Consider the following 16,741-nt stretch of genomic DNA (forward strand, 5'->3'; position numbering starts at 1 on the left):
TTAGCTTGACAAGTTTTACGGGCTCTGACCACATCTTGAATTAAATCGACAATATTCACGCCATCAAGTGATTGACCATTCAAAGTCACTTGTCCCCTTGCATCCCACTTGAGTTTTCTTCCAGTTTCTACTCTATCGATGTATTCCAAAATACCCGAGGCTTTTCTTTGGAAGGTCGCAAGTATAGTCGCTACAATACCTTTTTGGTCATATCGTGTATCGGGCTCCGGGTCGGGGTCAGCCGCCGTCTGCACGGGAGATGACTTACTCTGTTCAGTATAGAATAAATATCTTCTCAGAACTTCATTATACAATTTCCATTTTTCATGATCGTCCTTGGGTTTTTTCGAATTTAAACTTTCCAGTAATTGAGCATCCAATCGACTTGTAACCAGGGGTTTGAGCTGACGGCTGAATCTCTTTAGCCAGCTCCGTTAGAACGTGATGAACTTCATGTGTAGAATTTTTCTTCAATTTTTCCACACTCTCTTCCGGCACAAGTATCATTTTTCGTGCATATTCCATGATTATACAACAGCTGAAATGATTGCGCTAAGAGAGGCCCCAATAACATGGGCAGGAATGCGCTGCCTTTCTGATTGTGATTTTTTTTCTTGCTGGATAAACTGTGTCGTTTGTCTGCCAACTTTCTCAAGATTTTTTTATGTTTACACAATTTCGATTTTTCACAATTTTTCAATGGCATATTCCCATGTAATAAATTCAGAGCACACTCGCAAATACAACGAATCAAATCTTTATTGGCGCGTTGTATTAATGCTCGTCGTAGTCTCGGTGGGGCGTGGATCAGTGCCTGTAATAAGGCTGTAGTCTTTTCTCCGAGTGACTTGCGAACACAGCCGCTTCCAGAGCGACTTGTCTTTGCCATTACACACAAACGACTGGTACACCACGTGATGAGCCTCCCCCTTTTATATTGTTTCCTTTCGTGGAACATAAACATAGTGATAGGGGTCGCTGGGGAATACACTGGTATGGAATCTGCAGTTTTCAGGAGTCGACTGTTTTAAATCAAGCAGCAAATATCCATGAGCCTGCGATGTTGCATCGAAATATGCCTCTTGTAAAAATTTTGGATCCTCAGGATATATCTGACGAGCCAAATGGGCAATTTGTGCACGATCTCGAGGATTTTTGAATACGACAATATAATTTGTATTCAATGAAATATCTCGCTGTCCTTTTCCTTGGTGGAATAAATTTTGAGATATAAACATAACACTGAGATTTTTGTGATGACTGCCTTTTGTGAATAAGTCGACTATTGCACCATTCGATGATTCACGCATCAAGTCGTCCACAACAACCAATTTTGGTTTATTATCATCAAAATCTCCGGATCTTGGTAAACCCTCTCGAAATTCGACAAAATTTTTGTCATAATCCGAATATCCATTCTGCCACTCAGCATAATAGAAAATCACTTTTTCAATCGGTGTATCACACATTTCTTTAATTTCTTTCAAAAATCTTTTAACAAAAAATGTTTTCCCACAACCTGTGGGTCCACAAATCATGGCAGTGAAGGGATGTTTCCACCGTGTATCCATGTTGCCGTCTAATTAAGCATTGTAAAAAACTCGTCATTTTATACACTTGTATAAGATATTCAAAAAGTAGTATGCATTTCAAAACAGCAGCGGGGTGTCGTAAGGCCCAAGCTTTTGACCTGCTAAGGGAGGCTATTACCTCATTGATCAAGGACAATACACGTAGGCGTGTACAGGTAAAATACTGGAGATATACACTTGTCCCCCCTATGGCCAATAGTAGGACACTGACTTTTTCCAATATAGGCTGATTTTTTTCTCACTTAGCCACAGTTTCCTAAAAGGTGTTCGGAATGACGGACCCAAACGATTTACCAGGGCCTAGTAGTAGTGCTTCTAGAGGAAATACCCCACCTCTGGAGTGTGATTTTGATTCGATAAATAATTTTAATTTGGACTTATTGAGTGATTTTGAAATTGGAGATAATTTTAAAGTGGATTTATTAGAGAGTTTTAACCCCGAGTTCTTTGATATTCAATATGGTGGTGGTAAAAAAGTGATCAATGATCCTGAGGCGCTCAAAGCCATTGAAGACTTCAATCTAGATTTACTAGATCAACACAATGGTGAGTATCGCATTATATGTTAATAATGATGAATATTTTTTTCTAAAAATATTCTTACCATTGAAAATAAATTCAATTTCAGATGCTCAATTTGGACGTAATGAAGAGGGCCCACCATCAGCTCTGACAACAATACGAAGGTCACGCCAGAGGCTCCCTCGTTTCAAACTCGACACACATGTGATGGAGTTTAGAATTAACCCTGTGCCTGAAGGTTGCAATCCGACCGAGTGGGTGGAAGAAGTTTTTCGAGATGTCTACAATAATATCATAGAAGCCGGTGGCCGCGGAATGAATCAAATGTGCGTCACATTCTATTTTGCATATATGCAAAGAGACAACGCTTGGATAAGCCCACGTGCGATTAATGGATACGAGTTTCAAGATTTGTGGAATCTTGTGAGCTTTATTGCATAGAGCGCCAAAGCTTTCGACTGTGCGGATACATTTTGGATACAACTCCATGTGGCTGAAGCCCCTGCAGGACAAGGAGACTTTTTTGAAAAGGGAATGAAAAGAGGACTGAGTAGAAAATGTGTTCTTCAAATTTCAAATGAAGATGGCTTGTGTTTAGCCCGATCACTTGTTGTGGCCAGAGTATACGCAAAGAAATTGAAGGCCAGAGCTGACAAGGGCGAAATACACGAGATGTGGCAATCCATTCGACAATCCAAGGGTAAAATGCAACGTAAGGAAGCCCAACGCCTGACCCGCGAGGCAGGGGTCGTTGTACCTGGCAATGGCTGTGGTTTAGAGAAAATTATACAATATCAAAGATATTTGGCACGTGAGGGGTGCATTATCAAGGTTTATCCTCTCAAAAGGAATGGCAAAGATCGCCCGGTACTCTACGATGGCACGCCTGAAGTAACCAGCAGGAATATACCTACACAATATACTCTCCCCATTGTCTATTATCCGGAAGAGAAACACTATGAGCCAATTCAAAATTTACCTTCATTCTTCGGCTGCAAGTATTATTGCGAACATTGTAATACGCCCTACAGCTCTCAAGGGCATGTTTGTGAAAGAACTTGTGACAGATGTCTAAAAAATCCACCATGTGAAACTACAAGTGTGGATAAAATAGTGCGTGATGACTGTAATCGAGAATTCCACGGTCGATTGTGTTTCGAAAACCATAAGAAAGCAGGCTCTTTTGGAGGGATAAAACCAACAGTATGTGGAAACATAAAATTGTGTAAAAATTGCAATACGAAAATTGATCATCGGAATGCTCAGAAACACCAGTGCAACAAATATTACTGCTCTGTCTGCCAGAAGGATGAAGCCGCATCTCACTTGTGTTACATGCCTACATTGAAATTGAAGAAGAAAACAACGGTGAAACGTGTGGCGTTTGTTTTTTACGACTTTGAAACACGACAAGACGATAAGATGGAAGGGACTGATGACGTCAACATACACGTGCCTACACTCTGTGTTGCCCAGACTGTATGTGACCGATGTGCAGAGATGAACAATGACCACATTATGAAAACTGAGGAGAATCTTGGAAGCCCATGCAGTGTGTGTAATCCTCGAGAACATGTTTTTGACGATGGCGATCCTGTGCGTGGATTTGTGAATTATATTACATCACTGGGTAAGGCGTATAAAAAAGTCATATGTATTGCACACAACGCGAAGGGTTACGACTCTCAATTCATTTTGAAAGATGTTATAAAACGAATAAACAGCGAAATTAAAGCAATTATTAACGGCACAAATATAATTTTGATGGATTTTGGGGATAATAAGTTTATAGATAGTTTGAATTATTTCCATATGGCTTTAGCCAGTTTACCGAAGGCCTTTGGTTTAGGAGATATTGCAAAAGGCTATTTCCCACATTTTTTCAATAAACGAGAGAATCAAGAATACGTTGGGCCTATACCTGAGAGAAAATATTATGGCGCGGATACGATGAATGTGCAGGATCGAGAAAAATTCTCAACTTGGTACAATGAACGTGTAGCCGAAAATTACCATTTTGATTTCCATAAAGAAATTTTGCATTATTGTAGACTCGATGTTACAATATTAAGGAAAGCGTTTGTGGAGTTTCGTAAATTAATCATGAATGCTGGGAATGTTTGCCCATTTACAGAGTGTCTAACGATTGCTTCGACGTGTATGCGCATTTTTCAAATAAATTTCTTGAAAGAAAAACAGATAGGTATTATACCTCAGGGCTGTTATCGTTTAGGAAAAACGCAATCAAAAGTAGCGATTGTGTGGTTACTCTGGCGCGAGCATTGCGAGAATCATCGAATAATACACGCCGGGCGGACTCGCGAGCACAGAACGGAATCAGGGCATCGGCTAGATGGTTATTGGGAAGATGTTGAAAATAATAAAAAATATGCATATCAGTTTCACGGCTGTTATTGGCACGGTTGTCCACGGTGTTTCAAGTTTAATAGAGATAAAGAGTTGAGCCATAAGGATACATTAGAGAGTCGATATGAGAGAACAGGAGCAATTACAAGGGAATTGCAAACCTCGGGTTACGAAGTCGTTGAAATGTGGGAATGCGATTTTATTCGTACAAAAAAGACAGGTCTCTAACTGTTAAATTTTCTTGAAAATATCGATCAAGAAATGTTTGTTGCTTTACATTCTCGAGACGCATTTTTCGGTGGACGTACGGGAAATACCGTAACACACTATGATGTTAAAGAGAATGAAAAAATTCGATATGTCGACGTTTGTTCGTTATATCCATATGTTTTAAAGACGGGGATTTTTCCTATCGGTCACCCCACTGTACATGTAGGGAACGATTGTCAGCTCATNAATGAAAAAATTCGATATGTCGACGTTTGTTCGTTATATCCATATGTTTTAAAGACGGGGATTTTTCCTATCGGTCACCCCACTGTACATGTAGGGAACGATTCTTAGCTCATATGTCTTAATAATGATATTTCGCGGATAGAGGGACTTGTGAAATGCCGCATTTTACCCCCGCGACGATTATTTCACCTAGTTTTACCTGTCAAAGCACACGGTAAGCTACTGTTTCCTCTCTGTCGGTCATGCTGCGAAGGTTTAGTGCAAGACAATTGCCCTCATGATGACTCCACTGACCGCGAGTTATTGGGGACTTGGGTCGCCCCAGAGGTTCGTAAAGCCGTAGAAGTGGCATATAAAATTTTGGAAATTAGTGAAATTTGGGAATATAAAAAAAAACACGTTATGATCCTATGACACGAACAAGAGGTTTATTTGCCGAGTATATAAACACTTTTAAAAATCGAACAAGAGGCTTCCGATTGGCCGGCAGAATGCATAGATGATGAATCCAAGGATAGATATATATCCGAATATGAGGGGAGAGAGGGAATAAAACTCGACAAGGATAAAATTTAAAAAAATGCTGGATTGAGAGCAGTAGCAAAACTTTGTTTAAACTGTCTCTGGGGTAAATTTGGGGAAAGAGAAAATTTAACGAAAAATGCAATTATTCGGACATATGAGGAGTTTGCTAACATAATGTTCAATCCTGAAATCGAAGTGACAGGGCTTGTCCCTGTCGATAACGACACTCTCTTCATGTCCTGGAAACATTTAAACGAAGCTGCGGAACTGTCTACCAAAGCCAACGTTGTTCTTGCGGCTTATACAACAGCTCACGCACGTCTCAAATTATATTCTTATTTAGAAAAACAGCAAGAACGCGTTTTATATTATGATACAAACTCGGTTATTTACGTGAGCGATGGAACTAACGAGTTACCACTGGGGAATTCTCTGGGTGACTTGACCGACGAAGTAGGGGGCTACGGAGAAGGGAGTTTCATTACGTCTTTTGTCTCTGGCGGTCCAAAATTTTATACTTATCGCGTGAAGAAACCGGATGGAAACATCGCAGAAGTTGGTAAAATAAAAGGCGTTAGGCTAAATTACGACACGCGTAAAGAGATTCATTACGACTCGATTCGTGCCCTCGTTGTCGATAAGGTGGAGCCTTACCAGATGAACAATGTACCATGACGTCATCACGAAACCCGAGAGCAAGATTATCCGCGCGACGGGCCCGAAACGAAAGCTTGATAATGGCGCTGCAACCCTCCCCTACGGATATAAGACAAAACGATGCGCGCTTCAACCCGACGATTGAAAAACTAAAACGATTGAAAGATACTTTCGATTTTTTAGGCTAGTGTATAGGGATTAGATTATGGATTAGAGTAATTGTTTGTAGAAGTCAACAAAATTTAAGTTTTAATAACAGAAGTAAGTTTTTTTCGTAGATATAATCTACATGTAAGTTTTCAATTTCATTTTTTTAGATTTAAGCGAATTTTATATTTTTTAAGATGATAATTAGATGTAAGTTTTTAAAAGTAAGTTTTTTGTAAATGTAAATTTTTCTTGTCAAAATAAAAGAGAAAATGTGAACTTTTTTTTTTTTAAATCCTTATGCTACAAGGAAGTAAATTTTTCAAGGGACTGCTTTCAAATAAAGAAAAAGAAGGATATATAATTATTTTTTTTATTCAAAAACCCTAATTCTAAAAAAATACATTTTTTTAAAATCTAAAACTAAAAGTACATTTTTTTAGAAAGAAAATACATTATATTGTGGAGGTGAGCAGGTTATTAAATGACAACTCCAGAGATCCAACGTTGAGCGAAATATATTTGAGTTTTTAAACGTTAATATTTACAAGACTTGTCCTCTCTGTTGATGTGTTGTCCAGTGGTTGAGCGATGAGTGAATGTCGAGTGAATGATTGACTGATGATGAGTGTGGAAAGTGTGCGGTATTTAAGGAGAGTGCAAGGATGTGATTCGTGGAAAATTTGGAGAAGGGATGAGTAAAATCCTGGCTTCCGATTGGTTCGGCGCTGTAAGTTCCCGCCGGTGAGCTGTGATTGCCTCGGGGGTCCCGGCGGGGAAATTTCCGTCGTGACGTCACGGGCGCCAGTCAGGCGGACGAGGGATTATGGACGCCAGGTTATGATGAGGGATTAGGACGCATGGAGGATTATGGCAATAAACGGGTCATGAGGTTTGTGATACGGAAATGGATTTTTAATGTGGGAATTTGCCCAATGTCTCGATAGGAAAATTGGGGAATTGGCCCAATGTCTAAAGAGGAAAATTGAGTGTGTGTATGTGTGTGCGTGTCTGAATGACAGAGATGTAGTGGAGACACAGTCACCACAATATTATTATTATTATTGCGGTGCCCTCCCGGCGGCTATGTGTTCACTCCCACTCCTCGAGGTTATCCTCGCTCTGGTCTGGACAGAGCGGGGCGTCCCCGAAGAGGATGTGAAGGCCCCACGAATCCTCCACGTCATATAAGCCGAGAGCTTGCTCGCTCTCGGCCTCCACCCGTCTGGCCTCACGCCTTAGAGCCCGGACCCACCGAGCTCTGGGGGTGAGTGGGCCAAGTCCGCCCTCCCACCGATCGCCTCTATGAAACAAAACACAAAAAGACATCAATTAATAAAAGATGAAAAATGAGGAAAAAAGAAAGACAGTAGTTTGGGAATGTGTGTGCGTGTGTTTTTTTTTTGTCTGTTGGGAGAATGCATTTACGCACGACCACTTGAGGGAGGGGACAGCAGGATCCCTCCGTTAAATGAGTGTCGGACTCGAACAAAAACTGTCAATACCGTCTAAACTCCAGTCAGACATATTTCCACTAACCTTTCATCCCCTCGCGGCACCACCGTAAAGTATTACTTCGCGAGGGAGGTCTCAGCTGTTAGCTCTTCCACGTTTTTTCATCTGATGTACTTCCCCCATCCCGCTAAGATGTTCTGCGTGATTTGGAGGTTCTAATAACATTTCTCACCTATACTGCAGCATTGCGCTTTCGTTCCTCATTTCTGAGCTTCTTCATGACCTCGGCCGCAAAGTTACACGTCTTGTCCCAGGCTGCCTTTGATGACAGCATTGCGTCCACCAGGCTCTCAGGTTTGACCTCTCTTCCCAGGTCGGACTCCCACGTACTTCGGATCTCATTGAGGCGGAGGCATGTAAAGAATACATGCTCTACATCTTCGGCGACTCCTGTGTAAATTGGGCACTCCGGGGAATCTTCATGTTTGTATTTGTGAAGATACGCCCGGAAACACCCGTGTCCTGAAACATTTGTATCAGGTAATAATTGACCTCTCCGTTTTTTCGACTTACCCAGACGGCCAACTGTGGGATCAGGCGATGAGTCCATCTGCCCTTGGTAGAGGCGTCCCACTTTCGCTGCCATCGTTGTAAGCTTCTACGCCTCTCGTCTGCACTGAGCTCTATTGCGCTTTGTGTTTCCGACTTCTTGCGTCGATACAGAGACTTTCACTCTTCGGCCAATACCTCAATAGTTAACATACCGGAAATGACGCATACTACATCCTCGCACACCATGCGGTATGCACTCGCTATTCGCAGAGCATTCAGTCGATACACTGATGCTACCTTTCGCCGTGATTCTGCCATGTGCAGCGCATCAGCCCAGATGGAAATGCAATAGGTGAGCACTGACGTGACGACCGATGAAAGCAGCGCTCGTCTTTTCTGCTTAGGACCACCGATATTAGGCATGAGGCGCGTTACACTAGATCCGACTGCAGACGCCTTGGCACCCAGGTGCTCGGTTTGCTGCTTAAAATTGAGTCGAGCATCGATCATCACCCCCAGGTATCGTATGTACGGCTGGGAGGTAATTTCGCAGGACCCGACCTGCAGCGATATCGTCTCTATTTCCTTTCTGCTGGTGATCAACACCGCCTCTGTCTTGTGTTCCGCCAGCTTCAGGCCCACTGTGTCCATCCAACAGCGGATCGTTTCAAAGGTTATGTCGAAAGTGTAATTGATCTGCTCCATGAATTTGCCCACAATGACTACAGCCACGTCGTCTGCAAATGCCACGAGTTTAGTTTCCCGCGACAATCCCAGTTTCAGCAGCCCGTCATACATGATATTCCACAATAGGGGACCTAATACTGAGCCTTGAGGTACTCCTCCGGTTACTTTATACCTCAGGACCACTCTCCGTATTGTACTTGAGGACTCTTCCAGTGAAGTCGCTGTCTACCATTCTCCGCAAGTATCCCGGTACATTGAAATTCTCAAGAGCCTCCATGATACGGTCCCACCTGGCCGGGTTGAAAGCATTCTTGATGTCTAGTGTCGCTACTAGGCCATACTTCTTCGTGCCATTTAGCCATCTCTTTCCTGAGATCGCGTTCTTGGCGATGTCGACGACCAGGCTGATCGCATCCAGAGTTGACCGGCCTTTCCGGAACCCATATTGGTTGTCCGCCAACAAGGGTTCGACTGCTGTTTCTATACGTTGGTGGACAATACGCTCGAGGATCTTACCAGCGGTATCGAGCATGCAGAGCGGACGGTATGATGACGGATCGTCCGGTGATTTTTTCCCTTTCGGGAGTAGTACAAGTCTCTGCTGCTTCCACATGGCAGGGAAGGAGCCCTCCCTTAGGCACTCGTTGTATACGTCCAAAAACATCTCCGGCATTGCGTGGATAGCTGTCTTCAAGGCGATGTTGGGGATTCCATCCCGACCAGGGGCCTTGGTGTAACCCACCCTATTGCAGGCTTCCATCAGTTCTTGCTTGGTGATTGGTGGAATAATCATCTCTTTCCATTTTTCGTCTGTGCGATGAAGTTCTGGCTGTTGCGGGAACAACACCGTGACGATTTTTTTCAACAGCACAGGACACGTTGGTGACAGCATTGGCTGACTATTTAGTCTCGACATCACCACCTTGTATGGTCTACCCCACGTATCGCTTTCCACCTCAGCAAGGAGTTCCCTCCAAGATTGCTTTTTACTGCGCTTGATGGCCTTGCTGAGGTTTCGGCGTGCTTCCGTATATCNTGTTGGTGACGGAATTGGCTGACTATTTAGTCTCGACATCACCACCTTGTATGGTCTATCCCGCGTATCGCTTTCCACCTCAGCAAGGAGTTCCCTCCAAGATTGCTTTTTACTGCGCTTGATGGCCTTGCTGAGGTTTCAGCGTACTTCCGTATATCTTGTCTGCAACTTCTCGGAATTCGGCTTCTTGCGGCCACGCTGAGACCGTCTCCGAGCTGCATTACACTCTTTTCGCAGGGTGGCGATGATTTCATTCCACCAGTACACCGGTGGGTGCCGGTTTGTGGCCCGCTTTCTGGTCATGGTTGCATCGCCGCAGGCTTCCGTCAGCCTTCTCATGACATTTTGTGCCTTTTCAGTGGCATTGCTACCACTGATCGGGCGATCGTCTAACGCTGCTGAATAGGAGCTAGAATCAAAAGTGCTCACCCTTCAGCCAATGCCGTTGGTCTTCTTTGGTGTTAGGGCGGTTCTCTGACCAATATTTGCCTGCCACATAATCGCGCGGTGGTCACTTGCAGTCTCAATGTTTGTTACTCTCCATGAGCAGTTCTCCTTTGCNATTTCATTCCACCAGTACACCGGTGGAGGCCGGTTTGTGGCCCGCTTTCTGGTCATGGTTGCATCGCCGCAGGCTTCCGTCAGCCTTCTCATGACATTTTGTGCCTTTTCAGTGGCATTGCTACCACTGATCGGGCGATCGTCTAACGCTGCTGAATAGGAGCTAGAATCAAAAGTGCTCACCCTTCAGCCAATGCCGTTGGTCTTCTTTGGTGTTAGGGCGGTTCTCTGACCAATATTTGCCTGCCACATAATCGCGCGGTGGTCACTTGCAGTCTCAATGTTTGTTACTCTCCATGAGCAGTTCTCCTTTGCAAGAGTGCTGCTCATGAATGTAAGGTCCACAATCAATGTCGCATCTCCTCTCATGAAAGTCGGTTCGTCGCCGCTATTCAGCAAAACCACGTCAAACGCTACCATGGCTTCCAGTACGGCTTGCCCTCTGGGATTCGTCTCTCTACTTCCCCAGTTAACTACCCAGGCGTTGAAATCCCCAGCTATTGCCACGGGAAAGTGCCGCTTCGCATCCTCGGTCAATTCGTCCAGGAAGTCAGTGAATTCGTCCAAGGGGAGGCTCGGTGGGGCATAACAGCTGTAGAAGTAAATTCCGCCAACCCTAGCCTTCACAAACCCGTTATGTACACCCTCGCCGGTGATACTTTGAAATGGCTGATTTCTACAAGCCCAGATTACAGCCTTCTTGCTGGCGTCAGTAATCCAGGATTGGGTGCCAAGATGTCGGTATGGCTCCGAGATCATAATCAGGTCAGGCTTCAGCTCTCGCACCGTTTGCATGAGCAGGTCGTGTGCGGCCTCGCAATGGTTGAGGTTGAGCTGTAGCACCTTCATCGTCGTTTGTTGTTTAATTTCTGTAGCGCCTCCTGATAAACTGGGCACCTGGTACTGCCAACAATATGAGCGCAGTTCTTCGTGTTCCCTTTCTCAGTGCACAGGGCACAATTGGGTTCCTTTTTGCAGGCAGCAACGGTGTGGCCCGGCTCAGCGCATTTGACGCAGATCTTGGACCGATCGACCTCACTCTTGCATTTGGTGGCGAGATGGCCATAGTGCCAGCACTTGAAGCACTTTAATGGCCTTTCCACTCTTCTCACTCGGCAATTCACCCAGCCTATTTTAATCTTCCCGTGTTCCCCCAGGATCTTCTTCGCTGTCGTAGCTGTGAGTCTCACTGAGGCAGTCTGGGTACCTCCATAAGCTTTACGAAGGGACTTGATCGCATCCGCTTGGATCTCGTTTTCCTCTCCAGCTGCTATTTTTAGGGCTTCGATGACCTCCTCCTTTGATGTAGTTTCGTCGAGATCTTTGATCTCGAGGTCTTCTTGTGGCCCCTTTCTGAGCACCTCAACCTCATCTCCAAAGAGATTAACGATGGCCGTACGCAGCTTAGGTGCTTCGTCAGTCGTCTTTCTGCTAAGGATGATCAGCATATCCCCGGTTGCTGTACGGCGGATCTTATCGACACAACCGACAACGCCCTCGGAGGGAACATCCTTCTTCACCCGACGCAGTATATCGGAATACTTCTCCTTGTCCTTGGGGCGTATGATCAGCGCATCAGGTCGCATCAGTGATTTCCGAGTAGCCCTCTCCTGTTTCATTTTTTTCATCTTTTTGGGAGGCAGCTGTGGATGGAGCTGTCCGGCCTGCCTCTTTTTCTCCTTCTTATTCTTCACCTGCGTCCATTCAGGCTTAGCAGGTGGATCTGAAGTTGCCACCATCTGCGGGGCTGCCTAGCTGGTCAGATCCTGTTGCTTCAACTTCTTCAAAGTTTGAGCTTCTGCCGCAGGTGACCCTTTCGAGCGCTTTCTCCGCACTGCCTTGCGGACATCTCGGGCCGACTGCATGGTATTCGGATCCTCCAAATCGGAGTCCTTTGCCGTCGTTTCAGAGTCCGTCCGTAAACGCAACGTGGTGTTCGTGGAGTTTGCACGGATTTGGTGAAGGAGGGTCGGGCTTTGATGCGTGTCTCCTCCAAACTTTTGAGGCGTTTGAATGCGCTGCCGATAGTTGCCACCTTGCATTTGATCTGCGTGCGTGTGTGTGTGTTTGTGTATGTATGTGTGCGTGTGTGTGTGTGTGTTTTTTTTTTTTTTTTTTTTTTAGGTTTAAGGTAATCTTCAAAAGATTCCGTTAAAAGGATGTTAAAAAACGGATCTCAGATTTTTACTGAGTAAAGCCCTCTTTCCTCAATTCCTCTTACCCCATATTCCCCACGGAACGGCCGTCAGGCATTACTTCGCGGGGGGGGACATCAGCTCTTGTTCTTCCTCTACTAACATCCCTAACCGTACGTCCTCCTTCCTCACTTAGGTGTTGGGCATGGGAAGAAGGTTCCGGTAGCTTTTTTTCCTATACAGCGTTCTTTCGACGACGCTCTTCCTCGCGGAGCTCCTTTATGACTTTCGTCGCAAAGTCACTCGTTGCGTCCCAGGCTGTTTTCGATGACAGCATGGCTTCCACCAAGTTCTCGGGCAGGATCGATGCTCCAAGTTCATTCTCCCACTCCAAGCGGCTCGTTCTGAAACGTGGACACATGAAAAATACATGCTCTGCGTCTTCCATGGTACCTAAGCAGGTCGGGCAATCCGGGCAATCTTCATGTTTGAATTTATGAAGGTAGGCCCGGAAGCACCCATGTCCTGAAAGCAACTGTGTCAAATAGTAGTTGGTCTCTCCGTACTCACGATTCACCCAAGCACTCACCTGCGGGATAAGACGATATGTCCATCTACCTTTCAGTGAGGTACTCCATCGTAACTGCCATCGTTCTATGCTCTTTCGTCTGGCCTCAGCCTGAATCTCGGTTGGACTTAATGACGTCTCTCCTTTTTGCTGGAATAGGGATCTTCGTTCCTCGGCTAGCACTTCAATTGGCATCATTCCGGCTATAACACACACGGCATCGTTGGACACGGTGCGAAATGCGCTGGCGACTCTAAGGGCACTAAGTCGGTAGACAGGCCCCACTTTGCGCTGATTCTGCTGTAATTGAAGGGCCTCCGCCCATACAGCAATGCCGTGGGTGAGTACTGACGTAATCACCGATGACAGTAATGCTCGTCTCCTCTGCTTGGGACCTCCAATGTTGAGCATGAGGCGAGACAAAACTGCTCGAACCCCTGATGCCTTAGTTGTGATGTGTTCCACTTACTGCTTAAAACTGAGTCGGGCATCAATCATCACTCCCAAGTATCGAATATACGGCTGGGATGTGAGCTCATAATCCCCGACTTGCAGCGTGATTGTCTCCAACACCTTTCTGCTTGTGATCAACACAGCCTCCGTTTTATGCTCGGCCAGGCTCAGGCCGACGGAGTCCATCCAACGGCGAGTCACCTCGAAAGTCCTTCCGAAGGTGAGCTTCATGTCTTCCAGGTATTTTCCTACAATCACTACGGCCACATCATCTGCAAAAGCCACGAGCCGCACACCGCGTGGCAGTGTCAGCTTCAGCAGTCCGTCGTACATGATGTTCCACAANTGAGTCACCTCGAAAGTCCTTTCAAAGGTGAGCTTCATGTCTTCCAGGTATTTTCCTACAATCACTACGGCCACATCATCTGCAAAAGCCATGAGCCGCACACCGCGTGGCAGTGTCAGCTTCAGCAGTCCGTCGTACATGATGTTCCACAAAAGAGGACCCAGCACCGAGCCCTGAGGTACCCCTCCAGTGACTCTGTACTCTTTGGGGCCACTCTCCGTGTCGTACTTGAGGACCCTCTCGGTGAAGTAGTCGTCCACCATCCTCCGCAGATATTCAGGTACACCAAATCTCTCAAGGGCCGCCATGATGCAGTCCCATCGGGCTGAGTTGAAGGCGTTCCTGATGTCCAGTGTTGCCACCAGGCAGTACTTCTTTGTGCCTCCAAGCCATCTCTCCCCTGAAATCGCCTCCCTAGCTGTATCGACAACTAGATTGATCGCTTCAAGGGTTGAACGGCCTCTCCGGAAGCCGAACTGGTCGTTGGACAGCATTGGTTCGACAGCTGCTTCTATTCTTCTGTGGACGATGCGTTCAAGGATCTTACCAGCTGTATCGAGCATGCAGAGAGGACGGTAGGATGAAGTTTCGTCCGGTGGTTTTTTCCCTTTCGGGAGAAACACTAGCCTCTGCTGTTTCCACTTTGCAGGGAAGATGCCCTCGCTGAGACACTCGTTGAAAACGTCCAAGAAGAGGCCTGGCAACGCATGGATAGCGGCTTTCAGTGCGATGTTTGGGATCCCGTCAAGACCCGGGGCCTTGACATTCCCGAATCTGTCGCACGCCTCCATCAGCTCTTCCTCGGTGATCGATGGGACCATCAAAGTCTTTCCTCGTGTATTGGCACGCTGAAATTCCGGTTGTCGCGGGAAAAGCACCGCTACAATCTCCTTCAAGAGCTCGGGACAGGTCGGCGATGGCATAGGCCTGCTTTTCAGCCGCGTCATAACCGCCTTGTACGGTCTTCCCCACGGGTCACTCTCGACTTCGTCAAGGAGTCCAGTCCAACTTTTCTTTTTGCTCTCCTTGATAGCTTTGTTGAGCTTTCGGCGAGCATCCTTCCATTTCTTCTCCAGTTCTTCGGAGTTCAGCTTTTTCCGACCACGCTGAGCCGACCTTCTAGCCTTAACGCACTCCTCTCGAAGAGCTCCAATATGATCATTCACCAGTGCACTGGTGGCAGACGGCCTCCACTGCGTTTTCGAGGCATTGAGGCATCACAAGCCTCGCTAACTCTTCTTATGAGATCCTCGGCTTTCTCCGTAGCACTGCTGCCCCGTATGGGGTAATCATCCAGTGCCACTGAGAATGTGCTAGGATCGAAGGTGCTCACCTTCCAGCCGATTTCGTTTGTCTTCCTAGGCATTGGTCTGTTTTTTCGACCAACGGACACCTCCCAAAAGATTGCTCGATGATCACTAGCGGTGTAGATATCCATCACCTTCCAGGAGTAGTTTTTCCTTGCGAGATTACTACTGACGAAGGTGAGGTCTGCTATTGAGCTCCTGTCTCCTCTTTCGAACGTGGGTCCATCACCGTTGTTCAACAGGACAATGTCCAGCGAAGACATGGCCTCCAGTAGTGCTTGCCCCCTTGCTTTTGTCTCGTTGCTACCCCAGTCGACTGCCCAAGCGTTGAAGTCCCCCGCGATTGCAATAGGGAAGTGCTGCTTCGCGTCCTCAGTTAGTCTATGCAGGAAGTCCGTGAATTCGTCAAGGGTGAGGCTTGGTGGAGCATAACAGCTGCAGAAATAAATTCCATCCAGCTTAGCTACCACAAAGCCAGCTTCATCAGTAGTCGCAATGCTTTGAAACGGAAACTTCCCACAAGACCAGATTACGGCCTTGCGACTCTTATCCGTCTCCCAGGGCTGATTGCTCAAATGTCTGTATGGCTCCGAGACGATCACCAGATCGAACTTCAGCTCCCGCACCGTCTGCATGAGCAGATCGTGTGCGGCCTCGCAGTGGTTGAGGTTTAGCTGTAGTATCCGCATTACTGTTTCTTATTCACCTTCTGATGTGCCTCCCTGAAGACAGGGATCTGCTGCTACCAGCAATATGGGCACAGTCCTCCGATGGATCTCTCTCAGTGCATAAGGCACAAAGGGCTGCTTTTTCACAGCCAGCAGCTTTGTGTCCATCTTCCCCACATTTTGTACAGAGCTTCGCTCTGTCCACTTGACTCCTACATTTGATGGCGAGATGCCCATAGTGCCAGCACTTGAAGCACTTGATCACTCTCTCCACCCGTCTGATCCGGCAGTTCACCCATCCTATACGGATCTTGCCTCGATCGCCTAGGATTTTCTTCACGACGGCTGCGGCCAGTGTCACTGAAGCAGTCTGGGTACCTCCGTAGGCCTTGCGCAAAGACCTGATGGCATCCGGGGAAATTTGACAATCTACCCCGGCTGTGAGTCTCAGGGCTTCAAGCACCTCTTCCTTCGTCGTCAGTTCGTCGTGATCCTTAATCTCAAGTTCCTCCTGTGGTCCTTTACTGAGGACATCAGCCTCGTCTCCAAGGAGCTCGGCTGTCGCCTTGTGGAGGCTATCAGATTCGTTCTCCTTATCCTTTGAGAGGATGATCAGTATATCTCCTGTGGTCGTTCTGCGGATTTTGTCAACGCAGTCACGAGCCTGTTCGGAAGGTATCTGCTGCTTCACTCGTTTGAGTACCTCC

The 16,741-nt window shown here is 46.3% G+C and overlaps 1 protein-coding gene across 1 annotated transcript; it reads right to left on the reverse strand.

Annotated features, from left to right (window-relative positions):
- Window positions 1-12,927: 12,927 nt before the first annotated feature.
- On the reverse strand, window positions 12,928-13,671 carry LOC107044061. The gene is made up of 2 exons (XM_015265807.1): window positions 13,311-13,671; window positions 12,928-13,145 (listed from the first exon to the last, which is right to left on the reverse strand). Exons 1-2 carry the CDS (start codon window positions 13,669-13,671, stop codon window positions 12,928-12,930), a joined length of 579 nt encoding a protein of 192 aa, XP_015121293.1.
- Between the last annotated feature and the right edge of the window lie 3,070 nt (window positions 13,672-16,741).

The sequence above is a fragment of the Diachasma alloeum genome, unplaced genomic scaffold (genome assembly GCF_001412515.2).
Source record: "Diachasma alloeum isolate Michigan unplaced genomic scaffold, Dall2.0 Dall_scaffold_00670, whole genome shotgun sequence".
NCBI lineage: Eukaryota > Metazoa > Arthropoda > Insecta > Hymenoptera > Braconidae > Diachasma > Diachasma alloeum.

Excerpts from the sequence above, each read along its gene's own strand:
- LOC107044061 (XM_015265807.1), bottom strand. The coding sequence starts at position 13,671 with ATGCTCAACATTGGAGGTCCCAAGCAGAGGAGACGAGCATTACTGTCA. Across the intron at positions 13,146-13,310 it reads ATGGAGTACCTCACTGAAAG|GTACCATGGAAGACGCAGAG; the intron begins GTAGATGGACAT and ends CGACCTGCTTAG.